Source organism: Lynx rufus, unplaced genomic scaffold (genome assembly GCF_022079265.1).
Source record: "Lynx rufus isolate CCGP_SWC_20201006 ecotype Redwood Valley unplaced genomic scaffold, mLynRuf1.p SCAF_4, whole genome shotgun sequence".
NCBI classification, from domain to species: Eukaryota; Metazoa; Chordata; class Mammalia; order Carnivora; family Felidae; genus Lynx; species Lynx rufus.
Window position 1 is genome coordinate 167,549,100 of NW_025814856.1, and position 18,935 is coordinate 167,568,034.

The 18,935-nt window shown below is 59.1% G+C and overlaps 1 protein-coding gene across 1 annotated transcript in view; it reads right to left on the reverse strand.

Moving 5' to 3' along the window:
• Positions 1-14,902, reverse strand: part of CNPY1 (canopy FGF signaling regulator 1) — a 33,826-nt gene extending 18,924 nt beyond the window's left edge. Inside the window, exon 1 of the mRNA XM_047095268.1 lies at positions 14,804-14,902. Within this exon, the coding sequence (XP_046951224.1) occupies positions 14,804-14,902 (99 nt within the window). The remainder of the gene's footprint in view (positions 1-14,803) is intronic.
• Positions 14,903-18,935: the final 4,033 nt, after the last annotated feature.

Here is an 18,935-nt window from a genome sequence, read left to right on the forward strand (position 1 = left end):
TCTGCCTCGGTCTTCGCATGGCCACCTCCCCTCTGTGTGTCTCTGCTGGCCTTCTGGGAAGGGCTGCGATCATTGGAATAGGGCTTCCCTTAATCCGGGATGACCTCCTCTTAACTAGAAACATCTGTAGAGATCCCATTCAAAACTTTTTGTGAGAGAGAGAGAGAGGGAGGGAGACAGAGTGTGAGTGGGGCAGGGGCAGAGAGAGAGGGGGACACGGAATCGGAAGCAGGCTCCGGGCTCTGAGCCATCAGCACAGAGCCCGACGCGGGGCTCGAACTCACGAACCGTGAGCTCAGGACCTGAGCCGAAGTCGGACGCTTCACCGACTGAGCCACCCAGGCGCCCCTGGAGAGATCCTATTTAAAAGATCAGGTCCCATTCTGAGGTTCTGGGTGGACGTGAGGGTGGGGGGCACTGCCTCACCAGATTTGGGCCCCACAGCCCCTCGGTGTCCTACTGACGTGTTCCTCTCCCAGCTGGATCTGATACAGTCAAGGTCCAGCCCTGGCAGCAAGGCGTTCTCAGTCCTAAGACGGCTGTGGAAACCGTCTGGGGACATCTCCCAATGTCTCCCGGGGAGCAAACTCCCCGCCAGTCGAGAACCATCACAGAACCTGGTTCCAGTTTGCACACTTCTGAACCATCCTGGTGGGGATACAGGCTCTCTACCCATGATCTCATGTCACTGCCACCCAGGCTGAACTCGTCGCGCTGTTGGCCTTGACATCCTAGGCCCACAAGCCCGGCCCAGTCCCGCCTGCTGGCCCTCGGTGCCCACGTGTGCCCGACAGGCGGCTGCTGCCGGTGGGGAAAGCGCGGGGCTGTTTATTTGTTAGAAGACTTCTTGTTGTCGATAGACTCTTTTCGAAAGAAAAAAACTGGGTCATGCTGTGCCAAAATTCTTGACGGTTTGACCTTGTATGTTCAATGTTTAGTTTTTAAAATGAAAAATTCAAGGACTAGTGTCCGTATTTGGCTCTAGCCCCTGTTGCTTAATACTAAGCTAAATGACAGAATTTCTTACCCTCAAAATTATGTGAATCGAACACGTAGGTAATTAGACTGGTCATGGCATTTAAATCTGGGAGGTTTAGAGAACATTCAGAAAGTTTAAAAAGTGTTTGGACAATAGGGCGGGTGCTTATATGTTGGCGCAAGGACCTGCTGAGCACTTGGTGGTGTTGGGGCACCGGCATCCTTCCACAGCCTTCCACGGCCTTCCACAGCCTTCCACGGCCTTCCTCAGCCTTCCTCGGCCTTCCTCAGCCTTCCACGGCCTTCCACGGCCTTCCTCAGCCTTCCACAGCCTTCCACGGCCTTCCTCAGCCTTCCTCGGCCTTCCTCAGCCTTCCACGGCCTTCCACGGCCTTCCATGGCCTTCCTCAGCCTTCCACGGCCTTCCTCAGCCTTCCACTGCTTTCCATGGCCTTCCTCAGCTTTCCACGGCCTTCCACGGCCTTCCTCAGCTTTCCACGGCCTTCCACGGCCTTTCTCAGCCTTCCACGGCCTTCCACGGCCTTCCTCAGCCTTCCACGGCCTTCCTCAGCCTTCCATGGCCTTCCATGGCCTTCCTCAGCTTTCCACGGCCTTTCTCAGCCTTCCACGGCCTTTCACGGCCTTCCTCAGCCTTCCATGGCCTTCCACAGCCTTCCACAGCCTTCCACGGCCTTCCTCAGCCTTCCATGGCCTTCCACAGCCTTCCTCAGCTTTCCACGGCCTTCCATGGCCTTCCATGGCCTTCCTCAGCCTTCCACGGCCTTCCATGGCCTTCCACGGCCTTCCTCGGCCTTCCACGGCCTTCCTCAGCTTTCCACGGCCTTCCACGGCCTTTTCAGCCTTCCACAGCCTTTCTCAGCCTTCCACGGCCTTCCACGGCCTTCCTCAGCTTTCCATGGCCTTCCACGGCCTTCCTCAGCTTTCCACGGCCTTTCTCAGCCTTCCACGGCCTTCCACGGCCTTTCTCAGCCTTCCACGGCCTTCCACGGCCTTCCTCAGCCTTCCACGGCCTTCCTCAGCCTTCCATGGCCTTCCACGGCCTTCCTCAGCTTTCCACGGCCTTTCTCAGCCTTCCACGGCCTTCCACGGCCTTTCTCAGCCTTCCATGGCCTTCCACGGCCTTCCTCAGCCTTCCATGGCCTTCCACAGCCTTCCACAGCCTTCCACAGCCTTCCACGGCCTTCCTCAGCCTTCCACGGCCTTCCACGGCCTTCCTCAGCTTTCCACGGCCTTCCATGGCCTTCCTCAGCTTTCCACGGCCTTCCACGGCCTTCCTCAGCTTTCCACGGCCTTCCACAGCCTTTCTCAGCCTTCCACGGCCTTCCACGGCCTTCCTCAGCCTTCCACGGCCTTTCTCAGCCTTCCACGGCCTTCCACGGCCTTCCTCAGCCTTCCACGGCCTTCCTCAGCTTTCCATGGCCTTCCACGGCCTTCCTCAGCTTTCCACGGCCTTTCTCAGCCTTCCACGGCCTTCCACGGCCTTTCTCAGCCTTCCATGGCCTTCCACAGCCTTCCACAGCCTTCCACGGCCTTCCTCAGCCTTCCATGGCCTTCCACAGCCTTCCTCAGCTTTCCACGGCCTTCCATGGCCTTCCATGGCCTTCCTCAGCCTTCCACGGCCTTCCATGGCCTTCCACGGCCTTCCTCGGCCTTCCACGGCCTTCCTCAGCTTTCCACGGCCTTCCATGGCCTTTCTCAGCTTTCCACGGCCTTCCACAGCCTTCCTCAGCTTTCCACGGCCTTCCATGGCCTTCCATGGCCTTCCTCAGCCTTCCACGGCCTTCCATGGCCTTCCTCGGCCTTCCACGGCCTTCCTCAGCTTTCCACGGCCTTCCATGGCCTTTCTCAGCTTTCCACAGCCTTCCACAGCCTTCCACGGCCTTCCTCAGCCTTCCACAGCCTTCCATGGCTGTCCTCAGCCTTCCACTGCCTTCCACTTGGCCTTTCACACAGCCTTCCACAAACTTCCCCGGCTTTCCTCCACCTTCTGCAGCCTTCCGTGGCCTTCCTCTGCCTTCCTCAGCCTTCCACATGGCTTTCTGCAGCCTTTGACAACCTTCTGCATGGCCTTCCTTGGCTTTCTACAGCCTCCCGCAGCCTTCTGCTGGTCACCCCTGACTTTTACTGGGTTCATCCTGCCCGGCTCACCCTCTCCCTCTGCAGGTTAGCATTCGGGCACTTCCTTGCCAGACGACACACAGCCCGCACTCAGAGATGGGATAATTCCTTATTGGTATTTCTGTTTCCAAAGAGCTGCTCAGCCGAGCCTTGGGGAACTCTGGCTGATTTCAGCTTCACACAATCCAGCAACAGGAAACCCCAGACAGAACATCAGGGAGAGTGGTGACAGCTAAAGGGACAGAGTTCCAGGGACATGCCTCAGAACAGAGAAGGGGATTTCGCCTTGTCAGTTCCCCAGAGGGCTGAGCCCTGAGCCCCTGAGAATCATCAACCCAGGATGTCCAGAAGCATTAGAAAGGACCTCAGTGGAAAGGGGTCTCCTCCTCGTGGTAAATTGTCCTCTCACTGCACATCCCTGTTCAAGTGTGACAGCCAAGTCGGCTTGCATTCCAGATGACAGAATAGAACAGAATATGTGCAAACAGCAGCCCGAGATAATAAATAGCTCACTTAGATCGATGGCTAGTAGGAGACTCCATAAGCAAAAGTGATACTGAAATTCAGAGAGGAAAAAGAAATTGGTTCTGAAAGTTCAGCCTGATTTTTTAAGCCCATTAATTAACAATGGAAGTTATTTCAGAAGAGATGAGTCTGTGGACGGTCCCGAGGCTGCTTCTTTCCCAGGGTCTTTTTGTCTTTTGAAACGATTCTCGGAGAACCCTTCTTCACCATTTTGGAAACAGGACACGTTTATGAACCATTGCTTTATTTTATGTTACCTACCAACTCCTCCTAAAAATGTTGCTGGAATTTTCCTTCCTTCCTTCCTTCCTTCCTTCCTTCCTTCCTTCCTTCCTTCCTCACTCTTTCTCTCTCTTTCTTTTTCTTTCTTTCTCTCTCTCTCTTTCTTTCTCTCTTTCTTTCGGAAAATCTTTTCTTAAATCAAACCCAACAGAGAAGAATTTGCATTAAAAACTCCCACTATGCCTTTATGAGAAGATGTCATATCGCAAACACGGAAAGTCGTGCCGATGGAGTACCTCCCAGCCTGGCCACAGGCCTCTGTGTGCCTCCTCCTGCCCACGGGCATCTCCAGCCCCTGGGGAACGTTGCTAACAAAGTTCAGCTTGCAAGCCCGATATGAGAATTCACCCCCTCAAATACTGCTTGCGGGACGCCTGCGTGGCTCAGTCGGTCGAGCGTCCGACTCTTGATTTCGGCTCAGGTCATGGCATCACAGTTCGTAGGTTCGAGCCCTGTGTCAGGTTCTGTGCTGACAGCGTGGAGCCTGCTTGGGATTGTGTTCCTCCCTCTGTCTCTCTGCCCCTCCCCAACTCATGCTGTCTCTGCCTCTCTCAGAATAAATAAGTAAACTTAAAAAAAAAAAAAAGATTCTTGAAAAAAATGCTGCTTGCCTCATCAGAGAACAAAATATGCTAACTTCTTTCTCACTCAGTAACAGCCAAATGATCTCAAACGGATACCCATTCAGACTTGCTCACCTCCAGGTAAGTGAGCAGACGTGTCACCGGGCGGGGGGCGGGGGGCCTTCCACTGCCGCTGGAGGAGCGGAGGATAAACCAGACGGAGCTAACGCGCACGCGGTGCCTGGAATCTTCCGACCCCACGTGCAGATAAGTAACTGCAGACGCGGGGTTTCCCACCGCAACGCGTCACCCCCCGGCCACCGCACCCCGGACAGAGCCGCGCCGACTTCTAATCTCAGCCCGCGGCCCGTCCGCACCAGGCAGGTGGGACCAGGGGACCGGCCGGAATGCGGCATGTCAGGGCCTCACTGACGCAGCTGCTCTGTGTTCGCTCCTGGCGCGGGCGGATTAGTCCGAGCAGGACGGGGGACCGAGAACGTCTGTGTCACTTTCCCGAAGGTTCTCAAGGCAGCTCAGTGTTCGGGGTCACTTTAGTTTTAAGTTTATGCCCGAGTGACGGGGCGGAGGCTGCGGGCGACCCAGCTAACAGCCCCCAGAAGGAGCACCCACCCACCCCCGCATCGGGGAGTCCCCGCGACAGGCCTCCTGGGCCGGTTCGAAACCCGGACGGGGAGGGGTGCCGTCACGCCTGAATCCCACCCGCGCACGCCCAGCACAGGAAGACCGGTTTGGGGCCCGGGAAGGCAGTGGCCGGGTGGGGAAGGCCTGGGGAAAGGTCCCCCTGCTGGCCCCTCCGGGAAGAGCAGTGGCGCCCCCACGCCCGGGCACGCGGTCCTGCAGGAGAGATGTGCCCTTCCCCCACCCCAGGGCCGCAAGCAGTCCCCCTGGGGTCCCAGCCGGGCCTGCCCCCGCCCCCGCAGCTCCTACCTTCCCCAGGCTCACGCTCTCTGCTCTGTGATGGGCGACCTCCGGCTAAGATGCCTGTGTGGCGTGCATACACGCACACACACGTGCACACACGGAGCCCGCAGACGCCTGCTCCTGTCCCCCAGGGCTGCATTCTCACCCCGGCCTCCCCGGACGAGATTTGGTGGCAGGGGCGGTTCCACTCTGGGGTGGTGGCCCATCGCGCTGACCCAGAGGCAGCCCCGGACGGTCCCGGGCAATTCAGAGGCAGGGGCGAGGAGGGGCTGCGAGAGGTTGGACGGGGGGAGGCACCCCAGCCTTGGGCCCTGCAGGCCCAGATGCCCTCCCGGCCACGCGCGGAGCGGAGGGCACCCCTTTGAGCCGCAGAAGCAGGGCTAAGGACCTGGAGGCTGTGCCGCAGGGTCTGGCGGGCGAGGGGAGGTGGAGTGGGTCACCTTTCCGCGGGCGATGGGGGTGAGAGAGTCTGATGTCGGAGGAGGCCGGCGGTTCCGGGTCAGGAAGATCCTCCTGAGCTAAGACGGCTGGGGGGGGGGGGAACCGGCTGATGAGGGAACCACCCCGGGGCTGAGCCGCTGCAGATCAGGAGGTGGGGGGTGTGGAGCCAGGTGGGGGAGGCTCCTCCCCCCGAACAAGGGGCCGTCCCCAAGCACCCGAGTACAGATTCCACACCCCCAGGGTCCCTGCTGTTGCGCGCGAACCGTGTGAGGACATCCGGGCACACCGCGTTGTGGGGGTACCAAGGCGAGCCTTCTCTCCACTGTCCCCTGCTCCCCCAACCCTGCTGCCCCTGCCTCCGGGGAGGCCAGCACTGCCGGGCCAAGGGCGAGAGTCTCAGGCCAGACCCTTCTGTCCGTGCCTCTGCCGGAGCGGAGCCCGCCGGGACGGGACAGCGGGAGCCCTGGGGAGGCGTTCCAAAGCTGGGGAGAGGCAGAAGGGACACAGGGGCAAAATGACGGAAATACACTGGGCCCAAGAAGGAGTCTGAGGCTGCCCGGAGCCCACCCGAGTAAGAGGACAGCATGTTACTGGACATAAACGGACTCGGATGCACGGAGCGCACACCTGAGTCCGGGCGCCGACTGGCTGCCTCCCAGACAGACCGCCTCCCACCACCCTGCAGGGGGCGCCACACAGCACAGCCCTCTGGGCAGCTGGGGCTCTTTCTGGGGCCCGCTGGATGTCCTCCCACGTGGCGGGGACGACGCGGAGTCTTCTTCTGCCGTCATCCTCCGGTCGGGGTGTCCGCGCCCTCGGGTTTTCCCAAAGCGGTTCCCAGCACCCCGCGCGGGTCTGGAGCAGGACGAGGGTGTCTGCGGTAGGACCGGGCAGGGGCCAGGACTTCCGCTGCTTCCTTTTGTGGGAGCTGACCCAGCAGACGTGTCCTGGGGGCAAGGTCACAGCTGCCGCAGTCACTTGCTGGGCCCTCGGTGACAGCTAACCAGAGTCCCGCATTTAATGCGGCTGCTCCGGGCCGCGGCCTCTCGCTCTCCCTTCTCCTGTGGGCAGCAGAGGGGGCAGCTCCCTGGGGGTCTGGGTGTGCTGTGTGGACGCATCCAAAAGCCTGTATTAAATTCCTTCCCGGGGGCGCCTGGGGGACTCGGTCGGTTAAGCGTCCGACTCTTGATTTCGGCTCAGGTCACGATCTCGCGGTTGGTGGGTCAGAGCCCGCGTCGGGCCCTGCGCTGACGGCTCGGAGCCTGGAGCCCGCTTCGGATTCTGTGTCTCCCTCTCTCTCTGCCCCTCGCCTGCTCATACTCTGTCTCTGTCTCTCAAAACTAAATAAATACAATAAATAAATGAAATCTTGAGAGGTAGCGTTTCTCTTTAAAAAAAAAATAAATAAAGAAGTTTAAAGAAGTTCTTGGGCCGTGAGGGCGATGGAGACAAGACAGCGACACATCGGAGACGTGCTGAAAGCCGCCCCAGCCCCACCCCGTCCTCCTGGTCCTCTCAAAATGTCTGAAGGACAAGCGTGTGCCGACTGCGTTACCGACGGTGATGGAGGACCAGCACGACCACCGGGAACGGAGACTGAACAAATCGGGAGAAGGCCTCGCTGTAGCTCTTTGTCAGGAATTTTGTAAAAGGGCAAATCACGTGTTCCTGGGTGGCTTTCCACCTCCCTGAGAACAACCAACTCTGCTTTTTAGCATTGGAGTTCTTGAAATGACATGGAATTCTTTTGATCTCTCAAAAAAAAAAAAACCCACACTTGGCAAAACATTACAGCGATAATGTGTTCATTATGGAAAACATTTAAAAGATAAGCAAACGGAGAAGAAAGACCCAGTAATACCAAAGATAACCATGACTGCCGCTGTGATGTGTATTCTGGGACGCCCCCCCCCTCCCCCCAGAACAAGCGCATGTACACGCAGGGTCATCCTACACCCTGGCTAATAACCTCTTTTTTGCGTTTAAAAACTGGAAAACATCTTTCTGACTTTTTTTTTCTTTTTTTTTTTTTTTTTTTTTTTTTACTGTTGCTGATTTACAGCTTCCTGGGAACATAATTTTATTCATGATTGTTATCAAAGTAACCTACTTATTTTTTTTAAATGTTTTTATTTATTTCTGAGACAGAGAGAGACAGAGCGTGAGCAGGGGAGGGGCAGAGAGAGAGGGAGACACAGGATCCGAAGCGGGCTCTGGGCTCCGAGCCGTCGGCCCAGAGCCCGACGCGGGGCTCGAACTCACGGACCGCGAGATCGTGACCGGAGCCGAAGTCGGCCGCTTCACCGACTGAGCCACCCGGACGCCCCAGTAACATACTTATTAAAATGTTGTCTGTGGGCCGACAATGTCCGCAGACGAACTTAGAGGTGACCCCCCCCAATTCCTGCTTCCTAGGCATGGTTGCCGGCCGGGCACTCCAACCCCACACCGTTTCCCTCTCTTGCTGACCCGGGAATGCAAGGCAGAGCGCAGGGCTGGCCCCCACCCGTGCTTCTGCCTGTCTCCTCAGTCCCCGGCCCTCAGGAACCCCCCTGCCCCCTCCCGCCGACAGCCCCCACTCCCGTTGCCGCCTGTGCTCAAGCAGGCACCCCCAGCAGACCCCGAGTTCGGGTCTCCAGCGAGGGAGATCCCCAGCGGGTGTTTGGGGCTCTCCTGACCACGACCCAGGAGAGAAGTGTTCCGGGGATGGGGGTGGGGCTTCTGGACAAGTTTCCCACGGGTTAAAAAAGGAACGTAACACAAAACTTGCCCCTTCTCTGCTCCGAACGCCGCGATGGACGATTCATTACGTAGGCATATGGTCGATTAAATCATTGGCTGTTGGAGAGACTGAGCTCTGTCTCCAGCCCCTGCCCTCCCCAGAGGTCCGGGTGGGGTTGAAGGTTTGACCCCAAGGGTCACCTCACCAGCATACGCTCTCGTCCCTATCACTCAGGATATCACAAGGGTTTCAGAAGCCCTGTGGCAGGAAGGGAAGGCAAAGACCAAATACGTGTCTTGTTGCTGTCACACGCAGTGTTCACAGTGGCTAGGGTCTAACTCCTTCCGGGTAAGCACTCTTTGTCTCGTCTCCACCACGTTCAGCAGGGCTGAACTTGCATCCGGCGTCCTGACCTTGGGAGGCCACAGCGTCAGAGCACAGGTCCTGAGACGGCAGTAGCAGCGGGCCAGACCCGGGCCACTGGGGCCGCTGGGGCCAGGAAGACATCCGTCCCCCCGTGGGGCCCTGGGTCCCCGGCCTCGAGAAGGTACAGACCACCGAACTGCCTGCCATTTCTGCCCTGACATCTGGTCTCAGAGAAGTTCTGGCTGCTTCTGTAGAGGGAGGCAGGAATTATTACAGCTCTCTGTTTGGGTATTAATAATCTTCCCAAATGAAATACCTTTCGGCTACTGTCCCATGCTGAGAACAGCCATCTGCTATGGTGGCTTTTAGCTTTTTGGACATGACCCACTTTTTGCATTTCAGCTTGTTACACGGTGTCATGAGATAACAGTTTCCTTTGCCATAAGATGCACTCTGATATTTTATGTATATTTTTACATGCTGGTTTCACCCCACTACACCTATTTGTGACAGACTACAGTCCGAAAAGTATGGAGGGACTGAATTTCCCCTCTGCTTCCTAGCTGGCCTATTACAAAGGCCACACCTCTCACCTTGTTAGCAAACAGGGCCCCCATACAGTTGTACAGGTTGTGCACTGCACAACTTCAAAACACCGCAGGAACCTGGTGCTATACAGTATGTAACAGCGTGGGGTAGCTCTATCGATAGCAAATGATGTGGCTCTGTCTAAACGGACTTATCAGCAATTAAATTAAATTAATCCCGATTTGCCAAAACAGTGAGTCACTAAAGCTTTCTGAGCCTCGTCTTCTGTATTTTTTTTTAAGTTTTAATGTTTATTTATTTTTCAGAAAGGGAGAGAGACAGAGCATGAGCAGGGGGAGGGGCAGAGAGAGAGGGAGACACAGAATCTGAAGCAGCTCCAGGCTCTGAGCTGTCAGCACAGAGCCCGACGCGGGGCTCGAACCCACGAACCGTGAGATCGTGACCGGAGCCCAAGTCGGACGCTTCACCCGCTGAGCTCCCCGGGAGCCCCTCATCTTCTATATTTCTAAAATGAGGGTAATTAAGGGTGCATGGCAGGCACAGTCGGTAGAGTGTGCAACTCTATCTCATGGTTGTGAGTTCGAGCCCCACACGGGGCTTAGAGATTACTTGGGAAAAAAAAAAAGGAAAGGGAGCTAATTAAAGTGGCCTTATTTACTTTGCAGAGCTGTTAAAAGAATTTAACGAAAGAGGCTTTACGTCCTGGTCTAAATCATCGTCATCTTTGATCGATGAGATCTACTCTCTTCGAACTTTCCAAGTTTCGCGGTCTCAGTCATGGCAAAGGGGACCTTCGTGCTCCCACCTTCGCCTACTGCACAGAGAAGTGGGTCCTGGGTCCCGCGCACCGAGTTCGGGGTTTCGATCCGTAGAAGCGAGCGTAAGCCCTCACCCCCCGGCTCCCAGACTCTGGGTCCCCATCACGAGAGCACAAGTTCATTCACGGCCCCTTCCTGGAGGCCCGCTGTCGCGCTTTGCAGGAGAGGATGAACACTTGGTTACGAAGCGATCGTAGAACAGCCGCCTCCGGACGGTGTTGTGCTGTCCCGCTCACCGTGGGTCACTACGACCGTCACAAAACCACGAGGTGACCTAGAGGCTGACGTGCACGGACACGGCTTTGTCACAAGCCAGGGGAAGTATCAGGTGGCGACGGTCCCCTAGAGTGCAGCCAGCAGGAGGCTCCCTCGGCGGTCACCGGCCAGGGCCCTGGGGCCCCCAGGGCGTGCCTCCGCCAACCCCCCCTCCCGCTCCGCTGCAGAGACGCGGCCGGCGACAGGAAGACAAGCACGTCCGGCTCATTAGACAGCCTGAGGCAAAACGCCGCTGTGCGCGAACCGAACTTGTCCGTTCAGGAAAAGGAGAAAGGAGACTGTTTCCAACAAAGCCACCAAATCTCTGGGGTTGGTCCGGCACCGGGACTCCCTCATCTGTTTTTGAGAGTATTTTTTTAAGCTTATTTATTCATTTTTGAGAGAAAGAGTGAGCGAGAAAGCGGCAGAGGGAGAGGGAGACCCAGAACCCGAAGCAGGTTCCAGGCTCCGAGCTGTCGGCACAGAGCCCGACGCGGGGCTCGAACCCACGGACCGCGAGATCGTGACCTGAGCCGAAGTCGGACGCCCGACCGCCTGAGCCGCCCAGGCGCCCCTGCTGCACCGTCTGCTTTTATAGGCCGTCCCTAAAATCGGTAACACTGGAGGCCTCGGAGCGACCTCGAGGATGATGTCATCAAAGCCCAGGAGACTTACGTCTTCGAACCCCAGCCCCACTTGTCAATCTCTGGTAGCCCGCTCAGCCCAGCAGGCTCGGGTCGGGTCGGGGGCCCACCGAGTCCGGGCGGCAAGTGTCGGGAGGCCTGGCCGGTCACAACTCCGACAAATGGGGGCCTCTGCCCACCCGTGCTGGGGTAGGGAGCCGTTGGCGGCTCTCGTGTCCCTCCAGGACGCCCCCACTCGTCCACGCTCACATCTGGGAGCAGGACGCCGAGGAGGCTCTCAGAAACCCTTCATGTCCCCGGAGGGGGCCTTTCAGCCCCCGGGGGGTCGGGTTTTCATCCGGGAGGCTCCCGAGGCAGAGCTGTGGAAGGAGGGGCGGCCGATAAGCTGTGCTCTCCGGGAGTAGCTGGGCCTGATTCCGCCTGAGGGGGACCTTCGCGCTGAGCATACTTCACAAGCACTCTGAAGGTACCAAGGAGTACTTAAAACCCGGTTCCGGGGGCTGCCCCCCGGGAGTCGATTCCTTTCTTGCTCAGCTGGAAAGAACTCCCGGGCAGAGAGCAGGTCTCACTGGAAGTCGGCTGGAGCCCCGGAGAAACAGGGGTGTCCAACCGGGTACGGCCCCCCCCCATCCAGTACCCTAACCCTGCCCCAGCCCCACCTGAGTCCCGCCCAGTCCTCCGAGGGACGGCTCTCCCAGCGTCCCCACCGCCCGGCACCTTGCCGATGGCCACATGGGCCGTCCCGTCTGGGAGCCGGTGGTGTTAGCCAGCCGGTGACCCCCGGGGTCGGCAGCCCCTTTCGCTCCCGTGCGCACGGAGTCGGGGGACGAAAGACTGAAACCAGGACTCAAAGCAAAGCTGGGTCAGAGCCGGAGAGGGCCAGGGAGATGGCGTGGCCACCAGACGAGGTGGGGCCGGCGGGCGGAGGGGGGGGGCTGGCGGGCAGGTGGGGGCAGGGGCCATCTGCAGCCCTGCACAGGGCAGCTTTCTCCCCGGCCGTCCTGTGGGGGCAGAACGTGCACCAGGAAGCCCCTCGGGTCTTCTCACCAAGTGAGCACTGGTCCCGAGCAGGCCCCCCGTCCACGCCACCCTCCCCGCGCCCGCCCCGCTGCGGGCCCCGATTCACAGCGAGGAGCCCTGCGTCTCTCAACCACACTGCGCAAGGCCACCTCGGGTCGCTTCACCCCGTCCCCCTCCGAACACGGGCTCTCTCGGGGAGCGCCCCCACCCTCCCTCTGAGGACGGGGAGGCTTTCCAAGGACCTTGGGGAGTCGGCTCCCTCAGCTCGCAGATTCGTGTTTCCTTTTATCCTCGGAGAAACGGAATGCAAAGGGGAAGGAAAAAGCAGAAAGACGCAGGAAGGTGAGCGGCCTCGTCCCTCGGGCCAGCCGCGTCCCTGAGACCCAGGAAAGGCCCCGGGCGTCTGAGGCCTCGCCCCGCCAGGGCGGCTGGTCCAAACCTCCTCCTTCAGCGTCCTGCCAGGCACCGCTTTTGTTCTTCGCCCAACGCCAAGCTGAGCCCCCACGTCCTGCGGGCTCGCGGCAGAAGGGCAGAGAAATGCCTCTGGACTGGAAGGGCCTGACTTCCTGCCGTGACGCCCCCTGCATTTCCAGTGTGGCGAGCAGCCGGCCGGCCCAAGACAACAGCGCCACGGGGTTTTGCATCACCGCAGGGGAGAGTTTTCGCAGGCCCCGGTAGCTTCCTGGGGAAGGCGGCAGGGCTCCCGAAACCATGAGGGCTTTGGGGTTGTTCTGCTGCGAGCTGGCCGGAGGTGGGAAAACCGACCCGCACCCCAGAGCTGAAAACCACACGGTTCCAAACGCGGGGCTTTAAAGAGCTGCCTTCTGGCCGCCCCACACACCGGCCCGCATGCCCGCGGGGGAGCCCTGCTCCAGCCTGAGACCCAGGGCGCACCCGCTCCTCGTAGCAGGGACTCTGAGGTCACGGATGCGCAGGACGATGGCTTTCAGATCGCTCTGCGGACCGACGGTTTGTGGCAAACGTCGAAAAAGTTATTTCAAGTCGACGGACTCAAAGTGGGATGTCCTGTGGCAAGAGGAGGAGGGGAGAGGAGGCCCGTTTTCTCCAGGTAAACGCGGGCCCCTGTCCAGAGGGCCCAGGGCCTCTAAGCCAGGCCTGGGTGAGAGCCAGGAGGCGGGAGGGCCCGCGGGTGCCCCGGCGAGCCCCCGTGCGGCCCTCCATCCACCACGGGACCCCAGGCTCTGCGCACCGGCCTCATTCCCTCCTTCCGCGACCCTCTGGAGTCTCCTGTAACCTTTGGCCTGTTACCCTGTGAACAGAGAGGTCTTCCTTCGTCCTGGGCGGGTGCCCGACAGGTAACCTGCATTGTAACCTCGTATGATACTAGCACCCGGTTATTTTTGACCGTGTTGGCCTGTGCCCGGGCCTGCCTGGCTATGGGACCCCGCTCCGGCTGGTGCCAGGGGCCCAGGGCCGCTCCTCTACAGGCTGCCGTGACCGCGTGGGGCCGGGGGCACCTGGGGATACGCGGCGACCACCGCCGGCAAAGGAGCCGCGCGGATGTGCCCGTGATGCGGGTAAGCACGCTCCTTCCGGTGGCATGACGCGAACAGCGAGACCTCAGGGCCTGTCCTTGTCTGTGGCCTCAAGACGCGGCGCACCGGAGCCCCCCGCTCCCTTCGCCAGCAGGCGCGCGGGCTCCTGACGGAGGTGAGCGTCGCGCTTCGGCCCCCGGAAAGGCTGTCGTGTTCACACAGCGCAGCCCCCCCGTGAAGTCCTCGGCTGGACCCGGCCCCGCCCTCCTCCCTCTTTGATGGGCACAAAACCCCAGAAAGAGGTGGAAACAGCAAACAGCCCACCTCGAAGATTTGTTCTAAGACAGAGTGCAGTGCACTGGCCAAGCGGCGAGAAGCCCCAAAGCGGCCTCCCCTCAGCTCTGAGCGACTTAGGCCACGTCAGGGAACAGCTTCACTTGTGTCTCGCTTAGGATGACATCACTGTCGGCTGGCGTGCTGGGAACGTTAGGACCTCGGTGCCGGGCGGGGGAGGAGACAGGAGCCCGGCTCCCGGCGGCCTCACCCATCACACCCGCGGGTTCGGGGCCGGCCTCTCTCTAGAGGGTCTCTGTGGGGGAACAGCATTCTGTCCCCTCACACAAGAGCCCCCGTCTGTCCTGGAGACGGGTCTCGCATTCCCCCCCCCCCCGGTAGAAACCTGTAGGTCTCGGGGTGGGGGGGGTGGAGTCTGGGGGAGGGTGCTCCCGTTAGGGGGGCTCGAGGCAGCCCCCCCACCCCCAGCCGCTCTGGGCCCCCCGCTGGCCTCGCCCAAGAACCATGGAAACGCTATTTTTATCCTGATGAACAATAGTGCCGAAATGTCTTCCGACTTGGCAAGACACAAAATTTAGGTGCTGGGAGAGAGACTTCAATTTCAAGCTTAAAGATTACTTTGGATCCCCCAGGACTCAGAAGCAATTTAGAGCTGATACCCTGAACAAGAGGAAGGTTACAAGATTAAGACCAACTGCTGTTTGGATAAATGGTTGGTAATTGCCCATATCCGCAATTATACACTGGCACATAATTTCTTTTCCGCTACCTTTCTCCTCTCCTGCGTCCCGTCAGGATTTATTCGGAAGGAGCCCACCTTGGTCGTCTTCTGCCGAGCCTTGGTGACGTCATACTCCACCTCGTCCATCAGGGCCCTGCATGCTAGACAAGACACGAAGCGTCTGTTATCTCCGGAAGGCGCAGAGTAAGGCCGCTCGGAGCCGGTCGCTAGCTCGACCCTCAGCCAGGGCGTCCCCGTCAACAGGGAAGGACTCTCGTCCCCCGACTTTCCATCCACAAGCACAGGTGTGCAGCTTTTCAAAGACAGGTTTGAACCGTCTGAGACTGAGACCGAACGCAGAACCAACTGAGACTGATTTTCTTTGTATGGCCCTTTGTACTCTGTGGTTTTTAAAACCATGTATGTCTTACGTATTCATTTAAAATATGCATGTTTGGGGGCGCCTGGGTGGGTTGCTCAGTCGGTTAAGCATCTGGCTTCAGTTCAGGTCATAATCTCGCAGTTCATGGGTTGGAGCCCCGCATCGGGCTCTGTGCTGATGGCTCGGAGCCTGGAGCCCGCTTCGGATTCTGTGTCCCCCTCCCTCTCTGCCCCTCCCCCACTTGTGTGTGCGCGCGTGTGCACTCTCTCTCTCTCAAGAATATATAAACATAAAAAAAATTAATAAAAAAAATAAGAAAGCGTATTTAAAAATGTTTAATGTTTGTTATTCTTGAGAGAGAGAGAGAGAGAGAGAGGGAGCAGGGGAGGGGCAGAGAGAGAGAGACAGAATCCGAAGCAGCTCCAGGCTCTGAGCCATCAGCACAGAGCCCGATGCGGGGCTCAATCCCACAAACTGCAAGATCTTGACCTGAGTCGAAGTTGGATGCTCAACTGATCGAGCCTAAATATGCTTTTTTAAGGAATAAATAAGCCTAAATAAGCCCCTAAAATATGCTTTTTTAAGGAATAAAGACACAGTTGCTCCTAGTCTGTTAGGGATCCCCAAGCCTCCCTGGGTCGCATTCATTACACTCAGGGAGCCTCCGCCTTACGGGAAAGGTTGGCCCCAAACTGAGCCCTGCTCCCAAATGACACACTTTTGCTGGATTTGAAATCGCAGGGAGCCTCTGACCCGTACGTCTTACGGGCTATACGGCGGGTTCGGTCCCTTCTTTCCAGACACTGCCTCAGCAGCTGAGAATTCTCACCAGTAACAAGTAAATGAAGCGAGGCCTCCAACACCAGCCTCATTTGCTCAGCAGAAAGCAATTTTGGACGTGCCGTCTCTGCCCAGCCGTGGCTGGGGGATGTGAAGGCGTGATGGAGACAAAGCTCCCCCATTCGGACGAGGCATAAGCAGCCTCAGACTTGAGTCTGTCTGACTCAAGTATTTCCGAGTCTCCCCGTGGGAACAGCACTGCCTTTACCTGCCCACGAGGTGAATTCTGGCACCGTAGACCCGACCCGGTTCCAGCACCGCGTCCTGATTGCACACGGGACCGGGATGGCCCAGGGCCCAGGCGGCCCGATGACGGCGACAAAGGCCAAAGTCCCGATGGTGACCCACACCAACGCTGCGGGGGCTCGCCGCCCTCCCGGCGTGGACCGAGCTGTGTTCCCACGCGCACAGCCCGTGACCGCAACAGTCCTCCTGGGTCCCTGGGACCACACGCGTCTCATGGCGGGGATTTCAAAGTGTTTTGCCAGCTCGTTTGGGGGGCAAACTGTTGGTGGCTTGAACCCGTTTTGCATAAGTTGTTTTGATGGCTGTTTTGATCTAAGAAAGGAGTTGCGGACACTGGGGAGGCTGTCAGGGGGACGTCATCAAAACCGAGGGGCTGAGGAGGGCTTGTCAACATGAGCACAGGGAGGGGCCGTCATCACGCGGTCTCTGGAAACTTCAAAGAATCTGAGAGGACTCGGGAAGCGTGTCCGGCCTGGCGAGTCTGTTCCTGGCCGATCTGAACAGCTCTCCGGAGGTCCTGGACACCTGTGCCCGAGTGGCCAGGCCGCTCTCGGTCGGCGGTGGGGTCAAACCGTGCAGCGGGCTCGGGGGGAGGGAGGCCCGGCCCGGCCGTGGAGGGGCTCCTGCTCGTGGGTACCGGTGCACGGTGTGCCGTGGCCCCTGGAGAAACGCCCTCCGGAACAGCCCGGCCTGCCCCCCACCCCCAGCTACACGCCCCGGCTGCGAGGGACCTACGCGGGCGGCTGGCACCCCGCTTTGGCCGCAAGGACTCACACTCCCCAGAAACAACCGGTAGCAAAGTGCATCTCGGCTGAACCTGGACTTGACGGCCTTCCTCCCGCTTTCCCCGGAACGATCGTGGAATTCATCTGTCGTTGGTTCGGAGTGCGTTATTTCGTCATTGGCTTATTAGGAGACATTATCTGCTTTGCTACTGGCTTGTGAAAGAGTATTATTGTAAATTACAATGCCCGCCATGAACCTGTGTTAAACAGATGACCGGCAAAGAGCGTCTCAGTCTCCGGGCATAATTTTCCCCCAACAAAACAGCCCCAAGGCCGTCACCAGCGGGGCATGGAAGGTGTGTGGGTCCCTGCCTAGGCCGTCCGCTCAGCGCTTTCTGCCTCCCCCGGCGGGTGTCCCCCCACCCGGAGAAAGAACGCGGAGCCTCAGACAACACGCGCGTCCTTTCCGGCACCTGTACGGCCCCGGGTGGCTCTAGAAGTTGTGTTCCATGACCTTCCTTCCTGGAGAGAGAGCTGGCGCTTGCCCTTGGCCCTGGGGTCGTCCCCTCCCTTTCCCACCACGGGGGCCCCGATGAGCTGGGCCAGGCCACGGGGACCAGGCAGCCCACAGATACTGCAGGTGAGCGGCCGCAGGGGCTGGTCCCCCGCCAACCCGGACAGCGATTCCCCATCCCCTGGAAGAGTGCTCACTCACTAGTTTGAGTTTGCCAAATCCCGGGCGAACGTAAGCCTGTGCCTCCTGGGCAGGAATCGGGGAAGATGGTCACACGCCAGCCCGATGTATGCTTATTCCCTCAACCTGGGTAAGGCGTCAGGCACCTGCAAGGCCCCTTCGCCCACCCTCTGGAAGAGTCCCGATTCCCAGAATCCCACCCTGACCTGGTGACCCACCTGGGATCCTTGAGGTCTCTCTGCTCTGTGTCACAGGCCCAGGTTTCAGAGTCCAGCCTGACCAAAGGTGGCCTTGGCTCTCGAGAGCCCACAAGGCTGGACGAGGCAGGTACGGGGTGTGCCTGGCCCCCCCGGGGCCATCGGTCATATGTTAACACCTGTTCCCTTCCACTCAGTCCCCAAGATTCGGGGCCACCGAGACAGCCATGTAAAGGATGTCTCCTGAGGACGGGCCCCTGGAGGGGCTGAGCTGATGGCCGGGCCCCTGGTGTCTGGGAGGCCCGTGTCTCCTGCATCTCTGCCCCCTTGACCCCGGGGGGGGGGGTGCGGTGGGAGGGGCCACACCCACTGGTCGAGCAGAGCATCTCAGGGTCAGAGGTGACCCCCCCCCCGACACGGAAGGCTCTAGCTTCTAGGACAGGCTGGGAGGGAGGGGGGCCTCCCCATGGAGGGGCGGCTCAATGAGAAAAGATCATTTTAGATTTCTGCCCCAGGTCACAGAACAAGTTAACAGAGTCACATCAGCGACCTGGGCCTCCAGATTTCCAGTCCGGTGTTAATTTAAATGTTAATCTGAAATCTTCACTTAAGTCACTGGAGTTTTGGGTTTATTAGAGCAGGCGGCAGGAGCGAGCCTCATGGGGGGGTTGGCGGGTCACGTTGCCTGCCAGAGGGCGAGCCCTCCTCCCCGCTGGGCCCGCCAGCCTCTTCCGTCTGTCTGCCTCCTCCCTTCTCCCGTCCTTCCTCTCTCTCTCTCTCTCTCTGTCGGAGTGAGATTTGGCAATGGCAAGGAGGTGGTGGTGGATGTCACGGCACATTCAGCCTATCCCGGAGGAGCTCAGGTGCCGGAGCCTTCTGGAATCGCCTCACACCTTCCCAGCCCTGCAGTTAGTGAACCACGTGGCACCGGTAGCCGGAGAGCCGCCTGGATGCGGGCGTTTACGCAGGGGACCAGGCAAGGGCCGCGAATCAGGAATCGCGGCCGCTCTCCGCCCGGCCCCGCTCTGCACGTGCCCTGGAGACTCGTGGATCAACCGGTGTTCGGGCACCTGCTGTCTTCAAGGACAAGCGCAAG